We start from the raw sequence: 24,298 nt of genomic DNA, 5'->3' as shown, positions 1-24,298 counted from the left end.
GAGAATGGCCCAACTTCGTCTCACCTACTTTGGTCATGTTGTCAGAAGGGACCATTCCCTGGAGAAGGATATCATGCTTGGTAAAGTGGAGGGTCAATGTAAAAGGGGAGGGGCCTCAATGAGATGGATTGACACAGTGGCTGCCAACAATGGGCTCATGAGGCTGGCACAGGACAGGGCAGTGTTTTGTTCCGTTGTACAGAAGGTTGCTATGAGTCGGAGATGACTCAACAGCACCTAACAACAACAATAAGAAGTTCTTGTCTGAGATCTAGAAAGCCTCCCCTGACCTGTCTCCCTGACCTTATCCAGTAAACTCCCCTGACCTCCTCTGACCTTTTGTCTTCCTGACCCTACCCAGCAAACTCCTTTGACTTCCTCTCATCTCTTATGTTCCTGACCCTATCCAGCAAATCTCCTTGAGAATTTGGCCCTGCTCTCTGTGCCTAACTCTGACTCATTTTCTCCATCAGCTCCCCATCTCCATGGTTGTCAGCAGCCCACAGACCCTGTTATGGATTGAACTGTGTCCCCAAAAAATAATGTGTTGTAAATCCTAACCTCCATGCCTATGGTTATAATCCCATTTGAGAAAGGGTTGTCTTTGCTATGTTACTTAGGCAGGATTAGGATAGGGTATGTCCTGAACCAATCTCTTTTGAGATGTAAAAGAGATTAAACAAACAAGCAGAGAAAATATGGGGGTGAGATAGATGCCAAGACACATGGCAAGAACCTAGAAAGCAGAAGCTGAAGAAACAAGGACCTTCCTCCACAGCTGACAGAGAGGAAGCCTTCCCCTTGAGCCAGCAGTCTGAATGAATTTGGACATCTGGCCTCCTGAACTGTGAGAAAATAAATTTCTATTTGTTAAAGCCATCCACTGGTGGTATTTCTGTTATAGTAGCACTAGATACCTAAGACAGAATTTGATGTTAAGAGTGGGGTGTTGCTCAAACAGACACTTAAAATGTGGAAAATTGGATAATGTGTAGAGGCTTGGAAGAGCTTTAAGGTGCCTAACAGCTAAAGCCTAGATTGCTTTGAAGAGACTGTTGGTAGAATTAGGGACATCAAAGGCAATTCTGGTGAATGGTCAGATGAAAGTGATGAGAGCTACAGAGAAAGTCTCTTTTGTCTTAGAGAATACATATGGCCCCAGCAACAGAATCTTGCTAGAAATGTGGATATTAAATTGATTTTGGTGAGGCTTAAAAGAAAATGATGAACATGTGATTGAACAATGGATGAAGGGTGATACTTTTTATTCAGTAGCAAAGAACTTGTCTGAATTATGTTCAAATGTTTGGTGAAAAGTAGAACCTGTAAGTGATGACCATGGATATTTGGCTGATGAGATTTGTAAGCAAGATCTTAAAGGGGCCACATGGTTTCTTCTTGCCACTTATAGTAAAACACAAGAAGAAAGAGAGGAACTTGAAAATTAAGTGTGCAAAATGAAAACAGAACTTAAAGATTGGAAAATTCTGTTGCATAAACTAAGGATATGTATCCTACAATGTTCACCAAAGATGTGGCTACACAATCTTTTGTTACAGATATTAAGCCTGTGACTGATGAATCTAACCAAATACCACAGCAGAAAATCCATCAGCTTAGACTGAAGGGGACAGAGAAAAAAATGAAAGAAGCTAATATTGTCTACATCTTGGAATTCTACAGGCAGGAAACAGGCCAAAGGAACTACATCTGTTGTCTTCCAAGAAAAAAAAAAAAAAAGACTGTCCCTGAAAGGAGCATGGGAACAGGGCCTTCTTGGTTTCAAGGGTGGGGCCACAGTCTCCTGGATCTCAAAAAGTAGAGCCATATAGCTTCCTAGGTTTCAAAGAACTGGATCTTTGCCAACTTACATCTGTAGTGTGAAGCTGCTGTTAAAGTGTGCCAGGGAGATAGGGCCTAGGGCCGCCACCCAAAGCTGAGGGGGTGGGGAAGCCATGTCCAAGGGGTTGAAGAATGGGGCCTGTTGGGGCTGAGGGGTGTGTGAGATCGCCACTCAGATGGACTAGGAGAATGGGGCCACTCAAAGCTGAGGGAGCAGAGTTGCTGTCCCAAGGGGCCCGGAATTTGGAGCTAAAGCCCACAGCTAAGGTATATCTACCCAGAATCAAGAGAGTGTGGTCAAAACCCAGAGTCTAGAGGGAGGGGCCATTGCCCAGATGGTCTCAGAGAAGAAAGGATTATTTTCAAGGCTTGAAAGCTAATATAAATTGTTCTGCTGGGTTTTGGACTTGCTGAGCACCTGTTACCTTTCTTTCCCTCCAATTTCTCCTCTTTGTAATGGAAATATCTACTTTGTGCCTGTTCCACTAGCACACTTTGGAAACATATAACTTTGTAGTCTAGATTTCACAGGTTCACAGACGAAGAGAAATTTTGCTCCAAGATGGAACATACCTAAAGTCTCACCCATATTGGATTTAGATGATTCAGAAGATGAAATTTTGGACTTGGAGTTGATTTAAGGCTTTTGTGATGATGTGATAGGGTGAATGTGTTGTGCATGTGGCAAGGACATGAATTTGGGGGGCCCAAAGGTGGAATGTTATGTACTGAATCATGTCTTCCAAAAATATATGTTGTAAATCCTAACCCCTACCTTGTGGTTAAAATCCCATTTGGGATCCTGTTGTCTTTTGCATATTCAGGCAGGATTAGTGTAAAGTGATCTTGAGCCCGTCTTCTTTGATATGTAAAAGAGATTAAACAAGCAAGCAGAGGAAAGATGGAGTAAGACAGATGCCAAGACACATGGAGATCTTGAAGGAACCAGGAAGGAGAGGCAGAAAAGACAAGCTGACTCAGAGAGAAAGCTTTCCTTTAGAGCCAGCACTCGGGATTCACACTTCTACCCTCCTAAACTGTAAGAAAATAAACCTCTATTTGTTAAAGCCACCCACTTGTACTACTTCTATTATAACAGCATTAGATAACTAAGACAGACCCCATTCTGATGTTCCACACGGCACAGCTCTGCAGGCGGCCTGCAGAATAGCCCTTACCCAGCGTAACCTCTGCCTGCATGGGCATCGACAGTGCTGGATGCTTAACCTCACAGCTGAAGAGGGCCTCGTTGTCGATCTGTGGGTTGAGGGTCCAGGTGAGCAGGGCGCGCACCTCCACAGTGCCATCGCTGCCTGGGGTGTGGCTGTGGCGCAGGAAGTAGATAGGCTCCGTGCTGTGCACCCAGCGGGGGAACTCCCGGCTCACAACAGTTTCTGGGATGTTCTCGGTGGTGGGCTGGAGGAAGATGCTGGGATCTGGGGTCAGGCCTCGGGAGGGACGCTCCGTATAGGGACGCCCACCCCGGTTCTCTGCATCCAGCAAGGACAGTGACTTCTGCATCTTGGTGTCGTCCAGATCACGGTGGAGGAGGCTACGGAAGGGCCTGCCGTCTTGGAGGGGACCAGAGCTTGCAACCGGAACCTCTGACAGGGGCACTGCATCAATCGGTTCCCCATCTCGTTTGAAATAAACCTGCAATTGCAAGGAAGGTGTGGGAAGAGGTTTTGTGAGGCTGACCTCGACCTCCCGATGGGCTTTGAGATGAACTAGCACGAGATGCCAGTTCTTTGGGAGGCTCTTCTGCCTAGTGGTCTTCTGGACGGACCCTCTCTTCCTTCCCCTCCAGCATCCCTTAGGCACAATGAGTCTACATGATCCACAGGGTTACATGCAGGCCCTGGTGTTGGAGTCTGCACGCTCAACTCCAGCACTTACCAGCTGGTAGACCCCAGTCTCCTCACTTACAAAGAGGAATAAGAATACTTACTTTGTGGGGCTCTTGGATGCTCAAATGAAACAATGTGTAGTGGAGGGGTGCAAGGATATTGACACAGGTGTGGCAACACCTGGACTCCGAGGGGGTGGTCCATGTCTAGTTGAGGAGGACTTGTGGAGGAGAGAGAGTGTACGGGCACTGAGATGAAATGAGGTGTTGGGAGAAGCAGGAAGAAAGGATCACTGTGTGTGTATGTGTGTGTGTGCATTTCAGAAATTGAAGCCAGAGAACAGGTGCATGTGTGGGAGGAAGCTAGGTGTGGGGATGAGGCCAAAACAAATGTCTTCTCTCTTTCTCTGATAATGGGGAATTCAGGTTTTGAGAGGCAGCATTTAATTTAATTTGCTGTCTTTTTATTTCAGTACATGCGCCCAGAGGTCTGTGGGGATTGGGTGTATTTTTTAATAAATCAGATAAATAAATCGATAGGAGACAGGGAGAGAGGAGAGGAGGAAGCAGCTCTTGGGGATGCTGGGGAGGGGAGAAGGGAGAGGTGGGGAGAAGAGAGACAGGGAACGGTCTGTGGGGGCCGGGGGAGCGGGGAGAGGGCTGAGGGGTAAATGAAATTTGGCAAGTGGAGAATCTGTCAGAGTTTATAGCTGCAACGAAGAATCTCTTATACATATAATGGCCTGCTTTGGGTTTTTCTTTCTTTCTTGTTTTGAAAAGTGCTTCAAAAGCAGGTTTGTAATTTATATCAAAGAATTCCTTTCAAGTTTTGACATCCTAGGCAACTGTAAGATCCCTGGAATGTGGGGAGATGAGCATCTTTTTTACATGTATAAAATATTTTATTGCCATGTCTCACATGGCAGGACAGGCAGGCAAGGGTAGAGGGTAGAGCCCCAAGACTGTGAGGAGCTCTGGTGGTGTGGTGCCTAAGGCATTTGACTGCTAACCAGAAGGCTGGAGGTTCAAATCCACCAGCCACTGTGGAAGGAAGACTGGGCAATCTACTTCCGTAAAGACTTAACTGCCTCTGAAACCCAAAGAGGGTTGCTATGAGTCAGAATCGACTTGATGGCAGTGAGTTTGAGTTTTGAAGGCTGTGAGGACCTTTCTCTGTGCCCTCCAGAAGAGTTTGTCTTTGGAGGACAGACAAGTTTCCTTGATTTTAGGGAGACAGGACATCCTTATAGGCTTGGAAGGGGAAAATGGGAGACCACATCCTGCTTTCAGAAATTTGTGGCTTTGGAACTTTTTTTTTTTTTTTTTTTTAAATATGTCTCCTTGGGACTATGAGGTGGGTGGAGAGAGACAGGCTTCACCAAAGGCTTGCCTCTGCTCACCTGCCTATTGGCTGGTTCTGGGAGTTGGCCAGAAAAGGGATTCCCTCCTTCCTTCCTTCCTTCCTTCCTCCTTCCCTCCCTCCCTTCTTATCCCTCTCCTTGCCACCCCCCTTCTTTCTTTTCCTCTTTTCTCCTTCCCTCCCTCCCCTCCCCTCTCCTCTCCTCTCCTTTTTCCCTGGGAAGGATCGTGAACTTGGAGCTGGAGGACATGAGTTGAGAACATGAGCCTGAGTCCCAGCTTGGTCTAGAGCTTCACGGTTGAACCTAGACAAGTCCCCTCCTCTCTCTGGGCCTGTGTTATCCCCATCCTGTTCAATAACTAGGGTAGAGTTGTGCTTGATGCTGGCTACCCTAAGTTCTAGGATTATGAAGTCCAGAAGAAATGGGAAATATCAGTGCTGAGAGAGTGGGAACAAGAGAGATACATGGATGCCAGGGCAGATCAGATGCTTGAGCAGGGTCAGACCAAGGCAGATGGTGACAGAACCAACCTAGGCAGTCCATGCTCTTGTTTCCATTCTGCAGGGAGTAGGCACAGTGGTGCCACCTGCAGCTGGACAAGTCATGAAGCAGGGTGGGTCTGTAGGTAGGGAGAGGAGTAGGCCTTCCAGGGGTACTCACCGTGGGTGCTGGTTTCCCACCGGACACGATGCAGACCAGTGTGAAGTTCTGGGCTTGGTAGCGGCTAAAGGGGGCTGGGGTGTCAGCAGCCACCACTTCAATGGATGTGGGAGGAGCTGCCCAAAAGAGAAGCACAGGAAAACAAGGCTTAGCTGGAAGATTCAGAAGAGTTTATGGATTACCTAAAGTGGGCCAGATCCCATGTGAGGTACCACACAAGTCCAAGGGGGCACTGTGGACATCAACTACGGTGAGAATAATGTCACCTGCTGGGGATACAGCCTAGAGGGGGAGACACACACGAATCAAGAGATCACGTAAGGAAATGTGTTAACTGCACTAGATACTGGGTTCAGAAAGACATTCCTGAGGAAGAGACAGGTGCTGTGATCTGGAGAAGAAGCAGTGTACAGAAGACCAGTGAGGCACATGGAAGGACCAGCAGGTGCAATGGCTCAGTGGCAGGGTGGCCCAGGGCAATTGGTGGGGAGAAGTCAAAGCAGGTCAGTTCAGGGAGCAAAGTGTCCAGTGGGGCTGGGGAGGTATGCAGAGGTTGTGACCTGCAGGGAAAGAATCTGTTCATGAGAACCAGTTGTGAAATTTCCAAGAATTCTGTGAGTTGGTTGTTAAAGTGCAGCTTGAATTAGACTGTAGTGGGTGTCTTTACACCACAGAAATGGGCAAACATTACAAATGAGGGCTTTCTCCCCAGCCCCCAGAGAGACAGTTTATCAGCTGTTAAGGATGGAATTATGTCCCCGTAAAATATGTGTTGAATTCCTGGGGATGTGATCCTCTTTGAAAATACGGCTTTTCTTTTGTTCTATTAATGAGGTCATGCCAATGTAGGGTGGATCCTAAACCCAATCACTTCTGATTTATAAAAATAAACAGAATAGATACAGAGACACATGCAGGGGGAAAATAGATGCCCAAGAATGTCAAGAATCGCCAGCAGACACCAGAAACTAGGAGAGAGGCTCACAGAAGACATCTGCACAGCCAAGACCTTGATTTGGATGATTAGCTTCCAGAACAGTAAGCAATAAACCTCTGTTCTTTGAAGCCCCCCACTGTGGTATTTCTGTTATGGCAGCACTAGATAATTAAGACACCAGCACACCACTGGTATCGAGGTTTCCTTCTTTATCCTGTGAGCAGTGGGGAGCCATTCAAGGTTTTAAGTAAGAGCCATGACATGATCTGACTTAGGTTTTGAAGGGAGTGGAAACGGAGTGTGAATTTAGTCTAGAGAAGATTATAGCTGCGACTCCAGTGAGAGCAATGGAGGGAGAGAAGCAGGTGACTGAGAGAGATTTAGAGCCAGAAAGCTCCCCCTCTCTTCCTTCCTGCAACGTGGGTATTCTGCCTGGTCATCCCTCCCAACAGCTCACCTCTCTACTCTCCTCGCCTGCTGCCACTGGTTGGTTTGCCGAAGCCATGCCTCCAGCTTCTGTGAGGCATTGGGTCGAGCAGGCTCTGGGACATCAGGCACAGCTGGCTCTGAATCTCAGGTAGCTCACTACCACCTTTATGTCCTTGGACAAGTTACTAAAACTTTCTAGGCCTCAGTACCCCAATATGTTAAATGGGAATAATACTAGGCTGACATATTGCAAGTACAAAATGGGTTTAACACAGGGTAGAAATTCAATATTACTATGATTTATCCTATGAGCTTCCCAAACCCCTCACTGTCAGCAGGACTCAAGCCAGAATCGTAGAGCTTCACTTGGGGACGGCTGTCAGTTCTGGTTCGCTCGGCCTTGGGCCACCTGCGGTGGGGAAGCAGCAAGAAGGAAGAGATGTGGGCCTTTCCTTCCTGCAGGGGGTTTTCACTCCAGTTAAGTTTAATTAAATTCAGCTAACATTTCCTGACACCTAGTAGGTGTCAGGCACGGTGCCAGGTGCTTACTGTAGGCGCCCAGTGATGAATCCGGTACAGTGTTGAGAGGCTTACAGTCTGTCGGGCGTGACAGACACAGGCAACTCTATTTTAAGCCTCATGACATAAAGAGAGTAGGCACCATTCATTCATTCATCCAGGCAGGCACCACATGCTGATGGCAAGAGTGGCAGAGCAAACAGGAAACAATGGGAGAACAATAGATGGAGAATTGTAATTAAGTGTAAGATTGGACGAAACAGATGGTAAGTGGGGTAGGCATTGCGAGAAGGGAAAAACATAACAGACACCTCAGTTACCCAGAAGTTGCAGATCCTGCAATTGAGCTTTTACTAGCACTCAACTGAAAACTTGGATCCCCCAGCAAGAACCAACAATGGCAAATGCTTGGCAGCCAGATGTTCTAAGCCCTTAACATATGTTAACTCATCCAATCCTCACCTATGGGGTGTGTTCATTTACCTCCATTTTGCAAGTGGGGAAACTTAAAGAGGTGAAACAACTTTCCCAAGTTCACAGACCCACTAGGAGGAATAGTCAGGATTTGAACCCAGGCAATCTGGCTCTTGAGCTCAGACTCTGACTTGAAGTTGTGCCCCATCAACCTTCAGAAAGAAAAGGGCAACTGACAAGTACCTTTAGACCTAAAACAGGGGCCAGTGGTGGTTCAGTTGTAGAATCTCGGCTTCCATGTGGGAGACCCTGGTTTGATTCCAGCCCATGCACGTCATGTGCAGCCACCACCCATCTGTCTGTGGAGACCTGTGTGTTGCTATGATGCTGACCAGGTTTCAGCAGAGCTTCCACACTCAGACAGACTAGGAGGAAAGGCCTGGCAATCCGCTCTCCAAAAATCATCCCATGAAAACTCTATGGCTCACAATAGTCTGATCAGCAAGTGATCATGGAGATGACACAGGCCTGGGCAGCATTTTGTTCCTGACTGTGCATGAGGTCACTGTGAGTCAGGGGCCAACCTGACAGCAGATAACAGCAACAGCAAGACATTTTAGCCACCAAGAATATCCACTTACCTGGCACACCTCAACTTCCATGGATGCCTTATACTCCAGGCCTCCTTAGGAACTATTCCCGTGGATGGTTCTAGTTTTCTTGGCTATCCCAGAGAGCAGGGACCATGCCAGTTAGAGCTTAGCACAAAACTCTGGCCCCACTTATGTCTGTGTGCCAGTACAAGTATAGTCACCAAGAATCTAGAGTCTCAGAACTGGGCAGGAGCACCTCTCAAATCACTCATTCATTCTTTCTTCCCTTCGTTATGGAACCAACAGGCATTCATCAGACCTAAAACCTTCCTCACAGAATTGCTTTGAGGGGTAAATGTTTACTCCTTAATGCTTATAAGGTGACTGGCACATAATAAGCCTGCAATGCAGGATGCTGTTGCTGTTGGCTGCCGTCAAGTTGGTCCCCGACTTATGGTGACCCTTTGTACTATTGAACATTGCCTGGTCCTGCACCATCCCCACCTTCAGTTACACATAGGACTGTTGTGATCCATGGGGTCTTCACTGATGCTTTGGAAGTAGATTGCCAGACTCTGTCCTAGTCTGGAAGCTCCACTGAAACTTAGCATCACAGCCACAAACAAGCCTCTGCTGACGGATGGGGAGTGGCGTGCATGAGGTGCATCAGCTGGGAATCAGATCTGGGTCGCCTGCACGAAACCCAAAAACCCACTGCCACAAGTCAGTTCCCACATAGCGACCCTACAAGACCGAGCAGTATTGACCCATAGGGTTGCCAAGGCTGTAATCTTTCCAGAAGCAGACTGAATCATCTTTTTCCCATGGAGTGGCTGGTAGGTTTGAACCACCAACCTTTTGGTTAGAAGCCAAATTCTTAAAACACTGTGCCACCACTGAACCTCCAATGTCCTCCCACAATACAAGTTAACTATTTTAATTACTATTATTTGTTTACTGTTAATAAGGGAGGCAGTTGAGGGCAATGGTTAAAAGTGTGAGCTCTAAATTCAGACTATCCAGGGTTCAAAGTCCAGCTCTTACCACTTACCAGCTGTGTGACTTTAGGAAAGTTACTGACCTTCTCAGATCATCAGTTTCTTATTTGCAAAATGGGAATTAGAGAATATATGAAGGCATTCAATAAAGTCTCATCTGTAAAGTGCTTAGAAAGTACACCCAGCACATGTAGTATTGGTAGTTTTATTTGCTAACATTTTTAATTTGAGGCTCCTTGCTAAGGACTGGGAGATTAAAACATGGTCTCTGCCTTTGGGGCATTCACAGCTGAGTGAGGAGACCTGTGTGGTCCAATATAGCAACCACTTAAACGTAGCTTGTTCAAGTTCATATGTGCTGTTAAGTGTAAAAGACACATTGAATTTTGAAGACTTAATTAACACAATATAACATCGCATTAATAATTTCGGATTGCATTTTGAAATAATAGTGTTTGGGATATATTGGATTTAATATATTATTAAAATTAATTTTACTTTTTGTTCTTTACTTTTTAAAATGTGACTATTAGATAACTGACAATTACATATGGGCCTTGCATTGTACTTCTATTGGACAGCACTGGTCTAGACTTTCCATTTTAGAGGTTAGCAAATCGAGGCCAGAGAGAGGCAGAGGTTTGCATAATGTCACACTGTAAGTCAGCGGCAGAGCCTGGCCCAGCATCCAGGCCTTCCTAGTCCCTCACATGCATACACATATCTTTGCACACACATATCCATGCTCTGGAGATCTACACCCCAGTCACGCACACCACCCACACAGACCCTGGTTGGGAGCTGTGTTCCCATCCCTCGTTATATTTCTGAGCAGGTGTTAGCAATATGTACAGATAATCAAGCTCGTAAGACAATAACAGATTTCAGTTGTATGGACGATGACACAGTGGAGCTGCTAATATCAGTGCAGACAGCCCAGGCTCCCACACTCTCCCCATCAGCATGTTCCCTAGTCACTGTGTCCCAGGAAAATGTCACTCTGGATTTTGCCTCCTGTCTCCTGGTGGATGCAGGAAGTCAGAGAGTTGTCTATACCTGGGAGAGTGACTGTGGTCCCTGGCTATTTGTGGATGTTTCACCCACACCTCACAGTCATCTTCTCTCCTCTTCTCTTTCCCTTCCCTTGACTAAGAACAGCCCCACACCTCACTGCCTCTTAGGCTCACCATCTACAGCCTCCTTTTGCTCCTAGTCTTTGCCAACTCCATCTCCAACACCAATCTATCCCCACCTCTCTTCCTATCTCCATCTCCACTCCTCCATTCCTACATCCACCCCACCTCCATCCCCACCCCTATCCTCATCTTTATTCCTACTCCAACCTCCATTCCTTTTCACATTTCCATCTCTATCCCCTCCCTCATCTTCATCCCTACCTCCATCCCCATCCATATCATCATCCCAACTCCATCCTCATTTCTGTCCCCATCCCATCCTCAACTCCATGTCCATTCTCATCTCCATCCTTATCCTGGTTACAATCAAGATAACAACAACAAAATCAACCCAAACCTAATGCCGTGGAGTCGAGCTTGACTCATGGCAGCCATGTGTTACAGAATAGACCTACTCCCATAGGATGTTCTTAGCTATGATCCTTACAGATGCAGATCACCAGGCTTTTCTTCCATGGCAATTCTGGGCGGGTTTGACCCACTGACTTCTAGGTAATTAGTCTTGTGCAAACCATTTTACCACCCAGAAGTCTCTGCCCAATGCCAAGAGCACACAGCCCCTTCATGCAGCCTATGCCCCCAGGGGCAGTGTCCAGTCAAGGCAGCCAGCCAGCTGCATACACAGATGACTGTTGGGACAAGAATAAGCCCAAGCACCAAGTTAGGCTCCAGAGGGAGCAGTACAAAGCATGGCCACTGGCTATGTTCAGCTGTGTTCGGAGGAGACCCAGGTGGCAAATAATGGCAAAGAACCATCAAGAAGAATTCTTGATCATCAGTTTCTCACCCCCTCTTCTGCTTCAGTGTCCAAACCTCAGACTACCAGTGCTCACTCTTGGGGACTGTGAGAGACCGTCTTCAGAGATGCCTGTGCCAGTGCAATGCTCTCCTGGGGGTGGGGGGACTTACCCCTCATCACCACCTGTTCATATCTGAGGCTGGGTTATGGCATGTCAGAAATGACTGCAGCGCTCACCTGAAATGAGCCTCCTGAGGTGGAGAGACAAGCAGCATACTCTGTTTGGGGAAGGGCTAACTAGCAGTAGCAGTAGACAGACGCAGTGGCTGCAATAACATGCTCAAACATAGCTATGATTGCGAGGATGGTGCAAGACCAAGCAATGTCTTGCTCTGTTGTACACAGGGTCACTATGGTTCAGAGCCAGCTCGATAGCACCTAACAACTCACACATGGCCAGAGCTTCAGAATTTACAGACCACTTCTGGACACATTAGGAGCTCTGATGGCGTAGTGCCTAAGGCATCTGACTGCTAACCAGAAGGCTGGCGGTTCAAACCCACCAGCCACTCCTCGGAAGGAAGGTTGGGCAATCTACTTCCGTAGCGATACCACCTCGGAAACCCAAGAAAGGGTCTCTATGAGTCGGAGCCAACTTGAGGGCAGTGAGTTTGGTTTTGGTCTGGACACATTCTTCCATTTGTATAACACTAGCCTGGGCTGCAGGAGGGAGTGCCTGGGTTGTATAAACAGTGAAGGGCTCGGCTACTAACCAAATGTTTGGTGGTTCAAACTCATTCAGAGGTGCCTTGGCAGAAAGGAATGACGCTCTGTTTCTGAAAGGTCATAGACTTGAGAACCCTAAGGAGGACAGTTCTACTCTGCCCCTCTGGGGGGCATCATGGGGCAGAGTTGCCTAGGTGACAGCTGTTTTTTTGTTTGTTTTGGACTATTAGAAGGGTACACCCCTGTTCTGTAAGTCCACCATCACAGTCAAACAGGCCACCACCATTAACCCCCCTGAATCAACTGACCCCTAAGCCAGTCGATTTTCTGCTTTAATTTTAACTTTGCCTTAATTGGAGAGAATTGCTGCTGGAAGTTTCTTTGGCTAATTTTGTCTAGTATCAGGACAGGTAAAGTGACTTCCTGTCTGACACAGCCACACGTTACTGCTAACCTCTATCACCCCTGCTCAGCAGCCACCGAGGGAGGCAAGAGTTGAAGTTATTTTACAGTCGACAGTTAACATCGACACAGTGAGGTAATGGTTGGGCGATTGGTTTTATGAAATTAACTCTGAAATATTGCCTGTCTTCATGCTGAAAGCAGAACTTTGTCTCCACCATCGTAACTCACTTTGGAGATAATGTGGTGGCTCTTCTGTGCTCTGCAAATCATCCAATAGCCTTAGCAATTTGGGAACACAAACCTATTCTGATATAAAGCCCGACATTGGTGGAAAGGGAAATCTGCCACTAGAAGAACACTGTGATGAGAGCCTTTAGGGTCATCTGTAGGTGGAAGTTATCCAGGCCCCATGCCTGTGTCTAATTGTACCTACCAGGGATAAGCCCTTATCTCCACCAAGAAACCTCCCCTCACCTCCCCCTAGGGCACCAGCTCCAATAGTCTTAGGTTCCAGCCCAGGTTCTGCTACCGACATCCCATGGACCCTCTGGCAAGTCAATTAGCTCCTCTAGTCATCAGTCTTTCCATTTATAAAACAGGTTTGATAAAAAAAAAAAAAAAAACCTGCCAACCTTTGGCTTCCAGGGTTTTTGAGAGGAGAAGCAAATGAGAAAATGGACCTAAAACTTCTATAAGGACAGCAAAGTGCTGAACCAACAGGAAGGTATTTATATCACCTTTCCGACTGTTCACACCCCTCCTCACTGAAAGGGATGGACGGGGAATGCCCTCTCAGGAGTAGCCATTGTCCCCAGGAAGGGATCATCTATCCTGTTCCTTGGGTACCACTCTAGGAAGCTGCTTAGTATACTCCTGCCCTGAGTGCCATTTATCATGGGATGGTAATCAATTAGATTTGGGGGAGGGGTGGAGGAGGGGAAAGACAAGTTCAAAATTATATTATTTGCAAAAAATCCATTCTTTTCTCTCAGCATGCCTGCTCTATTGACTGCCTTCCTTTTCAATCAGCCTTAGTCATTATACTATATTTCAAAAAAAGAAAGCCACTCTGTTAATATAAATGTATCCATGAATATAAATGTCCCTCCACGTTCCCTATTTTAATTTCTTCTCTCTCTCTCTTTTTTTTTTTTTTTTTTGGTTGCACATTTCAGTTTCTTTCCCATCCTCTCCACAAGTCACTCTCTCTGCTCCTTTAAGATGCCACTCAGAAGAGCATTTTCTCCAGGGAGTCTTCTCTACTCCAGCCACCAGAGCTGCTGATGGTTCTTTCCTTGCTCTGCTCACCTCCTCTGTGCCTGGTTAATGCCACCTCATCCTTTAGTGTGGTCTTAGGTGTGGTCTTCCCCAAGCAGCCTTCTTGGATCCTGCAAGACTAGGCTCCGACCTGTCCTCATGTGCCGGGAGCACCCTGTACTTGTCTCATCAGGGTTTGTCCTACTGTCCTGGGTCTGCACCTGCCTGCCCACTAGACTGTGTGCTCCCTGAGACTAGGAGCTTTGGCCTCCAACAACCTAATCTCAGAGCCTCTCACACAGCAGGAATTCAATAGTCTTCGTTTCCTTCCTTCATTTCTCCAACCACAGGACCTTGCAATGCTGGGGAGCCTGCTTCTTTCTTGATCAGCATGTTCTTCTTCCACCCCACCCAGTTCTATGACCATGCTCCAACCACATCAAGATGTTTTTGTGGTCCATGAACACCCTCAACTCCTTCAAACCTCAGGGCCTTTGCACCTGCTTTTTCCTCTGCCTGAAGTCCTTCACTCAGCCTTTTGGACAGCTGGGTTCTGCTCACATTTCAGATCCTCATTTAAGCTAGGAATCCTGGGGTAGTCCAAACAGTTAATGAGCTCAGCTGCTAACCAAAAGGTTAGAGGTTTGAGTCCACTCAGAGGATCTTTGGAATAATGGTTTTGTGGTCTATTTCCAAAAAATCACCATTGAAAACCCTGTGGAGCTTAGTTCTACTCTGACACACATGGGGTCACCATGAATGACAAGTTGACTTGACAGCAATTGGTTTTCAGATTTAAGCTACGCACCCTTTTACACTGTCACAGCCCTTTGCTTATTTTTTTCATAGAGCTCATGGGAATTTATAATTCACAATGATCTCATAGGTAGCTTCGCACCCTTGTCTTTTTTCCTCCAGCATCCCCACTGGAATGTAAGTCCCACAAGTGTAGGAACTTGTCTATTTTCGCATCCCAAGGCACTGGTATACAACACACAAAACCCAAACCCACTGCCACCGAGTTGATTGTGACTCACTGCAACCCTTTAGGACAGAGTAGAACTGCCCCATAGTATTTCCAAGGCTATAAATCTCTACCAAAGCAGACGGCCTCATCTTTTCCCACAGAATTGTTGGCAGGCTCGAACCAATGACCTTTTGGTTAACAGTACTTTATAAAGCCTCAGCTTCAATCACTGTGCCACCAGAGCTCCTACTGGTATAGGAAGATTTGCTTAGGAAATATGTGTCAAGGGAAGGAGTACAAGAGTTGGGGAGAAGGACACAGGCATCCTGCCCTCCAGCCCCTGCACACTTTGGAAGGGCTGAATTCTCTGGTCATGCCAAGCACCTGGGGAGGCAGATTCCACCAGTGGGAGGGGCACTCTGGCAAGAAAAAGAGAGTGAAAAAGCACAACTCTTCAGTTTATGGGAAAATTAAATATTGAGCTGAGCAGTAACGGCAGCCAAGGGAAAAAAAAACGACAAAAAGCCCCCAAACGGAGCCGCCATTGGTGACAGGAGAGATAAACGTAGCGTCTGTGCTTATATGGGCTGCAGCGGGTCCTTTTATGTGGCAGCTGCTGAGCCGAGTTCACCCCACCCCCTCTGCTTGAAAGCAGCCCACAGGCTGATGCCAGGGTGAAAGGTGGGAGTCTTGGGGTCCTGGTCATTGCCACCATCCTGGGTCCTCGCCAGGCCCGTCTGAGTTGAATGAGGACATAAGGGAGCTGAGTGGCTGCAGGCATAGCCACCCACCCCACCCCCCACTCTGTGGGGAGCTGGCTGGCAGCACCCTCTCACCTGCCTGGCCCCTCCCCTGCCAGCTGTTGTACTTTCACAGTAGTGAAAGATAAAATTAACAACCCAACTGGAGGCGCTGGCTGACTGCTCCGGGGACGTAGGGGGAGTCGAAGGGGACAGTGTGAGGCAGTGAATCAGTGAGGCTAGGCGGAGCAGGATCCCAATGATGGAGAGAGAAAATCCCACACGTTTAAAATGGTTGTGGGTGGCTAGGCCACATGTTTGGGTGTAGGGTCTGCATTTGTACTCTAGTGCTGCCTTCTAGGCTATGCCTTTAACCCAGCGGTTCTCCAAGTATATTGTTCAGACCAGTGGCATCAGCATCACCTAACCATGTGCAAATTCTTGAGCCCAATTCAAGACTTGAACTAACCAGTTGCTTTCTAGTCAACTCTGACTCATGGCAACTCTATGTGTGTCAGAGTGGAATAGTGCCTGACTGTACAGAAGCAGAGAGCCAGGCCATTCTTCTGAGGGACCTCTGAGGGAACTAGAACCTCCAGCCTCTCAGCTGGCAGCCAAGCATGTTAATTGATTGCAACCCCAGAGATTCCATTCCAGACCCACTGAATCAGAAATCCCAGGGCAAGGGGTCCAGCATCTGTGCTTTAACAAGCCCTTCAGGTGATTGTAATGCAAGTCAAGTGTGTGAACCATAGCCTTGACCTATACAGGATGCTTTTTCTAAACTAGAGGTAACAGGAACCACTCCTCAGAGTTGTTATATAAAGGCTTGAATCTTAGTAGAGGTTTGGTAAACAGTCGTGAACTGGCTGGGGGAGAAGACTCAGCCGACCTTCAGGTTTCAGCACACAATGAACAGGTGGAATTGGTTGGGGCCTTTCTGACCCCATGCAAAGGACCCCAAGTGTCCTAGGCCTCATCCCCCACAACTGATGCAACATTCTGCTTGTGTCCTGATTGGCTGCTTTTCAATAGTTCACGTGTTCTAATTGGCTTCCATGGCTGCCAGTCCTATGTGGACCTGCCCTGTCCATGGGGGTTGCTGTCCGGCTGTTGTCTGCCCACCCCCACCCATGTGGTAGCCTCAGCTCTTCCACGCCATTGTCGTTTATGTGGCAATAAAGTGGATGTGTGTAAGCCCCACAATAGGTGCCGTTTCTGCAGAGATGAAATCTATGGGGTGTGACATGAATCTGTTTTAAATAGCAGCAAAGCTGGCCAATTTGGGGGATGTTTTCAATATATCTCGGAAGTATATCTTACACACAAGGGCAGTTTCACCGGATACCTTATTAGTAGCTTTCCAAGAGAAGCCTCCTGGAGCCCACGGAAGCCTGGGAGGCCCTGGCACATGGGGAAGCATGTTTGAGAGCTGCCCAGTGGCAGTGGCACCAGCTTGGTTCCTCCTAGCAGAGAAGGCCACAGTCTCTGACCCCCCCCACACACACACTCCTAAAGAACAGAGGGCTACAGCTTGGGGCTTCGGGAGACCCCTTCCTGCTTCTCTCTCAGCCTGGAAAACTTATGCCTTGTGGCTTGGCTAGGGGACAGTGATGGTCCAAGGGTAGAATTCTCACCTTCCATGTGGGAGACCTGGGTTCGATTCCCAGTCAGTGCACCTCACACTCAGCCACCACCTATCTGTCAGTGGAGGCTTGTGTGTTGCTGTGATGCTCAATAGGTTTCAGAGGAACTTCAAGAGTAAGACGGGCTAGGAAGAAAGGCCTGGCAATTTATTTATCAAAATCAGCCAATGCAAACCGTATGTATCACACCGGTCAGCTATGTCAGGCATGGGCTTACCATGATTCCGGGGCTGACTCAGCCTGGGGAAACACAGCTCCTAGGCCCCAACCCTTCTCTTTACAAGCACTGTGTCCCTGAGATGGTTGCCAAGTCTCCTCAGGCCTCACCCATAAAACAAGGGCAACAAGGGTGCTTGCTTTGTGTGAGATGCTTATGAGGAATGAAGTACTTGGCACTTCCAAAAAAACTCCAAACCTATTGCCATTGAGTTGAGTCAGACTCATAGTCAGATTCATAGTGACCCCCATTGGGTTTCCAAGGCATTGAATCTTTAGGGAAGTAGATTGCCCCTTGTTTTTCCTGTGGAGTGGCTGGTACGTTTGAACCGTCAACCTTATGGTCAGCAGTCAAATGCCTTAGGCACTGCACCACCAGAGCTCCTTCCAAAAACCAAACCCACTGCCATCAAGTTGATTCAACTCATTGCGACCTTTCCTTGGATTTCAGAAACCCAAGGAGGGGTTGCTATGAGTCGGGTCCGACTCGATGGCACATAACAACAACAACAATATCACTATGGAAGTTGATTGTCCAATCTTCCTTCCAAGGAGTAGCTGGTGGGTTTGAACTGCCAGCCTTCTGCTTAGCAGTCAAATGCCTTAGGCACTACACCACCTAGTGAACATAAAGTCGATTGTAGTCGTTACTGGTTTTTGTGTATCAGTGTGTCTTGGAAAAAGGCATCTACTGGGAGTCAGGGGCTGGAGTTAGGTGACTGATCTGCACTGACTGTGCAACTTGAGTCTCTTCCCCTTTCTGTGCCTAAGTTTCCAATCTCTCAGTATCCCTCATTCTCCAACATTCAAGTGGCAAGAAGGCCTCATGTGTTTCCACAGGCCCAGCCTTCTGCACCTCTCAACTTGTGAACTCCCAAGCAGAACACTAAAACCCACCTCTCCCCAGCCCAGCTCAGAGCCCTCCCTTCCGGGGGAGATATCCCAGGGGCCCTTGCGGCCGGCAGTTTTTCCTGTCCTATCAGCATTTTAGGATTGATTTCTTCAGTCAGAGGGCAAGTAAATCATTCTTGCTGCTTGCTTCTCATAAAGCAATTTCCAGAGCCAGGGTGGGAGGCGAGGAGGAGGGGAAGGGAGGAGCCGAGAAGAAGGGGTATTTTGTGGGAAGGGAAGTTGAGCATTTTTTTATCCATGACATTTTATTATGGAATTTTTCAAATACATTGAAAAGTTCAAATACTTGCACAATGGGCACTCTTGTCCCCATCCCCTGGGTTATACGATTAATACATAACTCTGCTTGCCTCATCTCTCTGTGAAGAGCTGAGTGAGGCTATAAGTATTCCCAAAGGGACCCAATTACTGGTCAGGGTGGACAGAGGGAGTTGTGTTGGGGTAGTGGGGAATCTCAGAGACTCAGTTTACGTGGCCTCTCCCATGCCTTCACTGTGGGACCCCGTGTGCTGGGACCTTGGCCACTTATTTCATCTCTGACTACAGATCTCCAAGGAATATTGACCTCTCTAACCTCAGCCCTCACCAGGCCCATCCCCACCTCAGTTCACCCATTTATAAAATGGGGATCACAACAGTACCTGCTTCATAGGATGTTTATGAGGGTTGAATGAGCTAATGTTTGTGATGGGCTTGGCTCCTGGCATGACCACATAAGCGTTGGTTGTCATGTTTGTGAACAGTAACCTCTGACACTGGGTGGCTTTTGCCTACCTCACTCACTCACTGCTGGCCTGGAGCTCCGCAGGGCAGGGACTAATTCATTCTGCTGACTGGGACCCAGGGCAGGGCTGGCACAGGAGGTCTCCAAGAGTTGATGTTTTCAGGACACTGGACTTGTTCAAGGAACATCTCCTTCTTGCTCTCTGATTCGAGGGCCCAGGTGTCCATAAGCACACGGTGGCGAAAGCTTAACCATCACCTCTGCTCCCTGACAGTCACCCTGGGGCAAGCTCCATGCTAAATGTTTTGCATATATTTTTGTTATGGTTGTTAGTTGCTATTAGTGGCAACCTTATGTATAACAGACTGCAACATTGCCCGGTTCTGGGCCACTGTCATGACTATTGGTGTGTTTCCATCTTCCAGCACTGTATTGGATAATGTTCTGCTCTGATCCATAGGGTTTTTGTTGCTTTATTTTTGGAAGCAGATCACCAGGCCCCTCACCCGAGTCCTTCTTAGTCTGGAAGCTCTGCAGAGCAGGGGTGACCCTGCTGGTATTTGACACACTGGTTGCAGAGCTTCCAGCAACACATGCAAGCCACCACAGTACAACAAACTGACAGACAGGTGGCAGTGCATCTGATCCTCCCAGTAGTAGCCCAGGAGGCAGGGCATTATCTCCATTTTACAGAGGCAGAAACTGAAGTTTTCAAATAAACAGGTCCAAGGTCACTTGGCCAGTGAGGATCAAGGCTAGGGCTTGAACTGGGATCTGGCTTAACCCCAGAGCCCATACCCATAACCACTATACACATTCCTTGAGCTCAGTGACCAGCATTACCACTCATCTGCTATAGGATCTCTCTTGGGGTCTTGGTTTCTCTTGTTCTGGTCACAGGGGTGAACAAGGTGATTCCTAAAAATCCAGTTCTCAAAGCCTATGGCTGTTTTGTGGGAGGTCCAGAGGGAAGCTACAGTGGGAGGATTAAGGTTTGACAGCTGCAGTCAGATAGCAGGCCTGGTCCACAGAGAAGGGCCTAGGCTCTCCTCAGAAGTCTCAGGAGTTGGGGTCTCTCCTCTGATGGGCCTGGGGTCCAGGCAGGAATTCATTGCCCAGCATTATTGGCAGCCTGGAGCTCTGGTGGTGTAGTGCCTAAGGCACTTGACTGCTAACCAGAAGACTGACAGTTCAAATCTACCAGCCACTCCTCGGAAGGAAGGTTGGGTGATCTACTTCCATAGTGATGCCACCTCAGAAACCCAAGGAGGGGTCATTATGAGTCACAATTAACTCGACGACAGTGAGTTTGGTTTGGTTTGGAGCTTTTCTAAGCCTGCATCTTCTCCCTCCTCTGAATCCTTCTTGCCATGTCCACAGGGAGAATCAGCTGGGAGGGTGTGGGTGGTACCATGGTTCCCCAGGAAATACCCTCCCCTGCTCCCACATCTCTGGACTGCTTCAGGAAGCTTCTCCAGTTTGTCCTGTGGCACCTTAGGCCATGGGCTCCTCTTGGTTTCCCATGCCTGATGGACAGACATCGCTAGGATGCAGGGCCTTGCTCCTGCCTCTCCTTTCCTCTCTGCCTGTGGCCAAGATGGGTGACACAAGGTCAGTGGAGCCTGCAGCAGCCTGCTGTGAGAGAGACCCTGCCAGGTGAGGCCCTTTTCTTACCTCTCCCAGCTCCCTCAGGGACTCCACACAGCTTGAGCTGGCCTTGTGCCAGCTCAGGAGCCAAGCTGCCATATTTGAATCCTGGCTCTGCCACCTACTAGTTAGGTGACCTTGGCAGGTCACACTTATTCTCCCTATGCCTCAGTCTTCTCATCTGTAAAATGGAGATCATGAGAATATGAAAATATGGACTTGACAGGCTTCTTGTGGGCATCATGTCAAGTCTTTAGACCCTTGCACCTGGCCAGCACTCAGTAAATGTCAGTTGTCATCATTATTGTTGTTATTATTATCATATCTTACTACCTATTCCCTTACCTGTGCCTTAGGCACCTGCCACACAGGGTTGCTCCCTGCTTGCCATGTGTTCCTGTCCTATACCTTTGCCTACACAGTTTCTCCTGTCTGAAATGTCTAGTGTCTTATCTGCCCTCAGCCGTCTGGACCCAGCTCTGTGTTACCTCCTCCATGAAGCTCTTCCAGTACCTCCAACTGAAGGAGAAGTCTCTCTCATCTGGGAATTCCCACAGCCCTTAGTCTTTGCCCTCATCCTCCCCTGAGTCCTTATCTTCCTTTTGCTGGAATTCTGGAAATCTGTCTTTTCTTGGTCTCTCTCATCTTTTGGGGATTACTTCAAAGAAAAATGAGGTCTTATATTCCTCTTACTTATTCAGTCTGTATGCTGAGCAAATAATCCAAGAAGCTGGACTATATGAAGCTGGACTATATGAAGAACATGGCATTAGGATTGGAGGAAGACTCATTAACAACCCACAATATACCCATGATGCAACCTTGCTTGTTGAAAGCAAAGATGACTTGAAGCACTTACTGATGAAGATCAAAGACTACAGTCTTCAAGATTACAACTCAACATAAAAAAAACAAAAATCCTCACAACTGGATCAACAAGCAGCATCATGATAAATGGAGAAAACAGTGAAGTTGTCAAAGATTTCATATTAGTTGGTTCCACAATCAACACTCATGGAAACAGCAGTCAAGAAATCAGATGATGTATTGCACTGGGCAAATCTGCTGCAAAAGACCTCTTTAAAGTGCTGAAGAGCAAAGAAGTCTCTTTGAAGACTAAGGTGCACCTAACCCAAGCCAGGGTGTTTTCAATCACCTCATACGCATGTGAGAGTTGGATATTGAACAAGGAAGACTGAAGAAGAGTTGATGTTTTTGAGTTGTGGTGTTGGTGAAGGATACTGAAAGTACCATGGACTGCCAAAAGAACAAACACATCTGTCCTGGAAGAAGTACAGCTGGAATGCTCCTTGGAAACGAAAATGGCCAGACTTCATCTCACCTACTTTGGTCATGTTGTCAGAAGGAACTATTCCCTGGAGAAGAATATCATGCTTGGTAATGTGGAAGGTCAGCAAAAAGGGGAAGGCCCTCAACGAATGGATTGACAGAGTGGCTGCACCTTTGGGTTCAGGTATAGCAAGGATTGTGAGGCTGGCACAGGACCTGATAGTGTTTCGTTCTGTTGTACACAGGGTCACCATGTCAGAGCTGACTCAATGGCACCCAACAACATGTCCCTCCTGCCACTGCCACAGCCTAGAGTTCAGGCTCTGGATTCAGAGGGAGGAACTTGGACTCTCCATTGGTCACTCACTAGCTATGGAGTCTTGGTCAAGTTGCTTTATCTCTCTAAGCCTCAGTTTCCTCTTCTGTAAAATGGGAACAATTGTAATAAGGACCTCACTGGTTGTTGTGAAAATTAATCAAGAAAATGCTCATGAACAGTATAATGCCTGACGTATAATAAGCACTCAGTCTTTTATTGTTATTGTAATTGTTGCTGCTGGGGACAAGTGAAGCATGGCCTCTTCACGTATAGAAGGGAAACTGAGTCCCAGGATGCACTGCAAGTTGGTGGCCAAGACAAGACTGCTGACTCTCAGGTCAAGAGACTTGCAGTGTGATCTTGGCCTCAGTTTCCCTGTCTGCACACGAGGTAGTGGGATTACTCCTTCTCCCAGGAGTGTCTATGGCAGCATCCTTCTGGGAGCTGTCTCCTTGCCTCCTACAGTCACTTTAATCTTGGTTCTCCCAGTAGCTCTGATACAGCTCTGTTAACACCTGTAACCTCGGCCGCTGTGCCTGCTCCTTAAATCACTGGGCCAGAGGCACTCAATTTCAACAGCCACATTTCACTAGTAATTAAGGGGCCTGTCCCAGGGAGGGGAAGTTTACCTTCTGCTGGAGCCACTAAATCCAGCTCCCAGTGGTGGAGAGGATAAAGCATTGCACTGACCTACCACTTGTCAAAGTTTAACGATGCACCTGCAGGCCTTCAAGGCCAGAGCTGGGCGTGGGGAGAGGCAAGCCTAGAACAAGAGGTGAGCCTCACTGGGTGAGATGTAGAAGGTCCAGGGAATTAGTGAAGGCCTCTGGGGACTGCAGCCACCTACCCGGAGAATTCAAGAGAGTAGATGAGTCTCTTCAGCTCAGCTGTGATGGGACCAACAGGCCATTACAGTGAGAAGCTGCATAGAACCTCTGGACCCAGGCCACCTGAGTTTGAAAATAAGCTCTGCCACTCACTAGCTGTGTGACCTGGGGAAAGTTACTTAACACCTCTGGGCCTCGATTTCCTCATTTATTACAATGGGGATAATAAAACTACTTACCTTGTGGGTTGTGAGGCTTAAATGAACTAATGTATTTAAAGTGTTTAGAACAATGTCTGGCACCCTGCAACTGCCAACTTCATCGCTCTTACAATGGTGTCCTGGCTCCCTGTATTAAAATGAATCTCGAACCCCTATGGTTATCTAGAGGGAAATGGGGATGCTCTCAGCCCTTCCTCCATAGTAGGTATGATTCCAATTCATGACAACCCCAGTGTTTCATAGTAGAACAGTGCTTCATAGGGTTTTCAATGGCTGTGACCTTTCACAAGTAGACAGCCAGGCCTTTCTTCTGAGGTGCTCTGACTAGATTTGGACTGCTAACTCTTTGGTTAATAGCTGAGTACATAATAGATGCTTAGAAATAAACATGAGGAATGAATAAGCAAATGGTCTGTTTGTTTCCCCACTCACTAGACACTGTTCCCTTGGAGAGGGATGGTAATAGTCAGCTCTATGGCCCCAGGGACAAGATCCACAAACAAGCACCTGTTGCCTAAGTCTGGTTCTTCTAGTCACCACCTATGGGTCAGAGAGGATAAGAGGCTTTCAAGGCACACTTCAGTGGTCTTGTCTCCATCTCTACCTCTGGGCCTCAGGTCCCCACAGAAGGAGAGTGGCAGTCAGAGAGTGTTCAGGTTCAAATCCCAGCTTTCTCTTTATTAAAAGACTCACTTTTCTCCTCTGTAAAGTGGAAATACTGATCCTTGCTCTTCTAGTTTCACATAATTGTTGCACCACCTGATGTTACAACCCAAATATTCTATGTTGTTCTTATTGAGAGGAGGCCTGGCACCTGCCACCTTGGCTGAAGACATTGATCTGGAGGCTCAAGTCATACTGCTTGTA

At 47.5% G+C, this 24,298-nt stretch overlaps 1 protein-coding gene across 1 annotated transcript in view; it reads right to left on the bottom strand.

The window, feature by feature from the left end:
• Positions 1–24,298, bottom strand: part of IGSF21 (immunoglobin superfamily member 21) — a 241,042-nt gene that overhangs the window by 21,788 nt on the left and 194,956 nt on the right. The window contains exons 7-8 of the mRNA XM_007935632.2: positions 5,710–5,825; positions 3,021–3,495 (exon numbers count right to left, since the gene is read on the bottom strand). Coding sequence (XP_007933823.2) covers positions 3,021–3,495; positions 5,710–5,825 — 591 coding nt within the window. The remainder of the gene's footprint in view (positions 1–3,020; positions 3,496–5,709; positions 5,826–24,298) is intronic.

Source organism: Orycteropus afer, unplaced genomic scaffold (assembly GCF_000298275.1).
Source record: "Orycteropus afer afer isolate SDZICR_OR568_19922 unplaced genomic scaffold, OryAfe1.0 scaffold00031, whole genome shotgun sequence".
NCBI classification, from domain to species: Eukaryota; Metazoa; Chordata; class Mammalia; order Tubulidentata; family Orycteropodidae; genus Orycteropus; species Orycteropus afer.
Note: the sequence above shows the minus strand (reverse complement) of the source record. Positions and strands in the feature narration are given on the sequence as shown.